The sequence below is a fragment of the Penaeus monodon genome, chromosome 22, assembly GCF_015228065.2.
Source record: "Penaeus monodon isolate SGIC_2016 chromosome 22, NSTDA_Pmon_1, whole genome shotgun sequence".
NCBI classification, from domain to species: Eukaryota; Metazoa; Arthropoda; class Malacostraca; order Decapoda; family Penaeidae; genus Penaeus; species Penaeus monodon.
This window is the reverse complement of record NC_051407.1, coordinates 2,078,603-2,078,987: the sequence shown is the minus strand read 5'-3', so window position 1 is coordinate 2,078,987 and position 385 is coordinate 2,078,603. Positions and strand designations below refer to the sequence as shown.

At 68.8% G+C, this 385-nt stretch overlaps 1 protein-coding gene across 1 annotated transcript in view; it reads right to left on the bottom strand.

Moving 5' to 3' along the window:
* The window catches only part of LOC119586818 (mucin-5AC-like), a gene marked incomplete in the record, with an annotated part of 19,136 nt that extends 18,751 nt beyond the window's left edge, over window positions 1-385 (bottom strand). The window contains 1 exon segment of the mRNA XM_037935544.1: window positions 50-385. Coding sequence (XP_037791472.1) covers window positions 50-343 — 294 coding nt within the window.

Here is a 385-nt window from a genome sequence, read left to right as displayed (position 1 = left end):
TCGCCGCGGGGCCCCTGGAGGCCGGGCCCCTGGAGGCCGGGCCCCTGGAGGCCGGGCCCCTGCTGGGCGCCCGCCACGGCCTGGAAGAGGCGGCTGGAGCAGGTGTGGTTCCTGGCGGTGAGCAGCGCGATGAACACGATGGCCTTGCTGCGCGTCCGCTCGTCCAGCAGGTTCTCCAGCTTGGCGACCTCGTGCAGGTTGTTGGCCTTGTAGTGGGCCTCCCTGAGGTCGTGGCTGTCGCGCTTGGCCAGGTCCTCGACGCAGGAGGCCACGAACCTGAGCTCGAGCGGCAGACACATGTTGAGCAGGCCGCACAGCAGCTCGAGGCGGCGGTGCGGCTCATTGTCCTTAAACCACAGACACACCTCGTCCTTGCAAACCATGG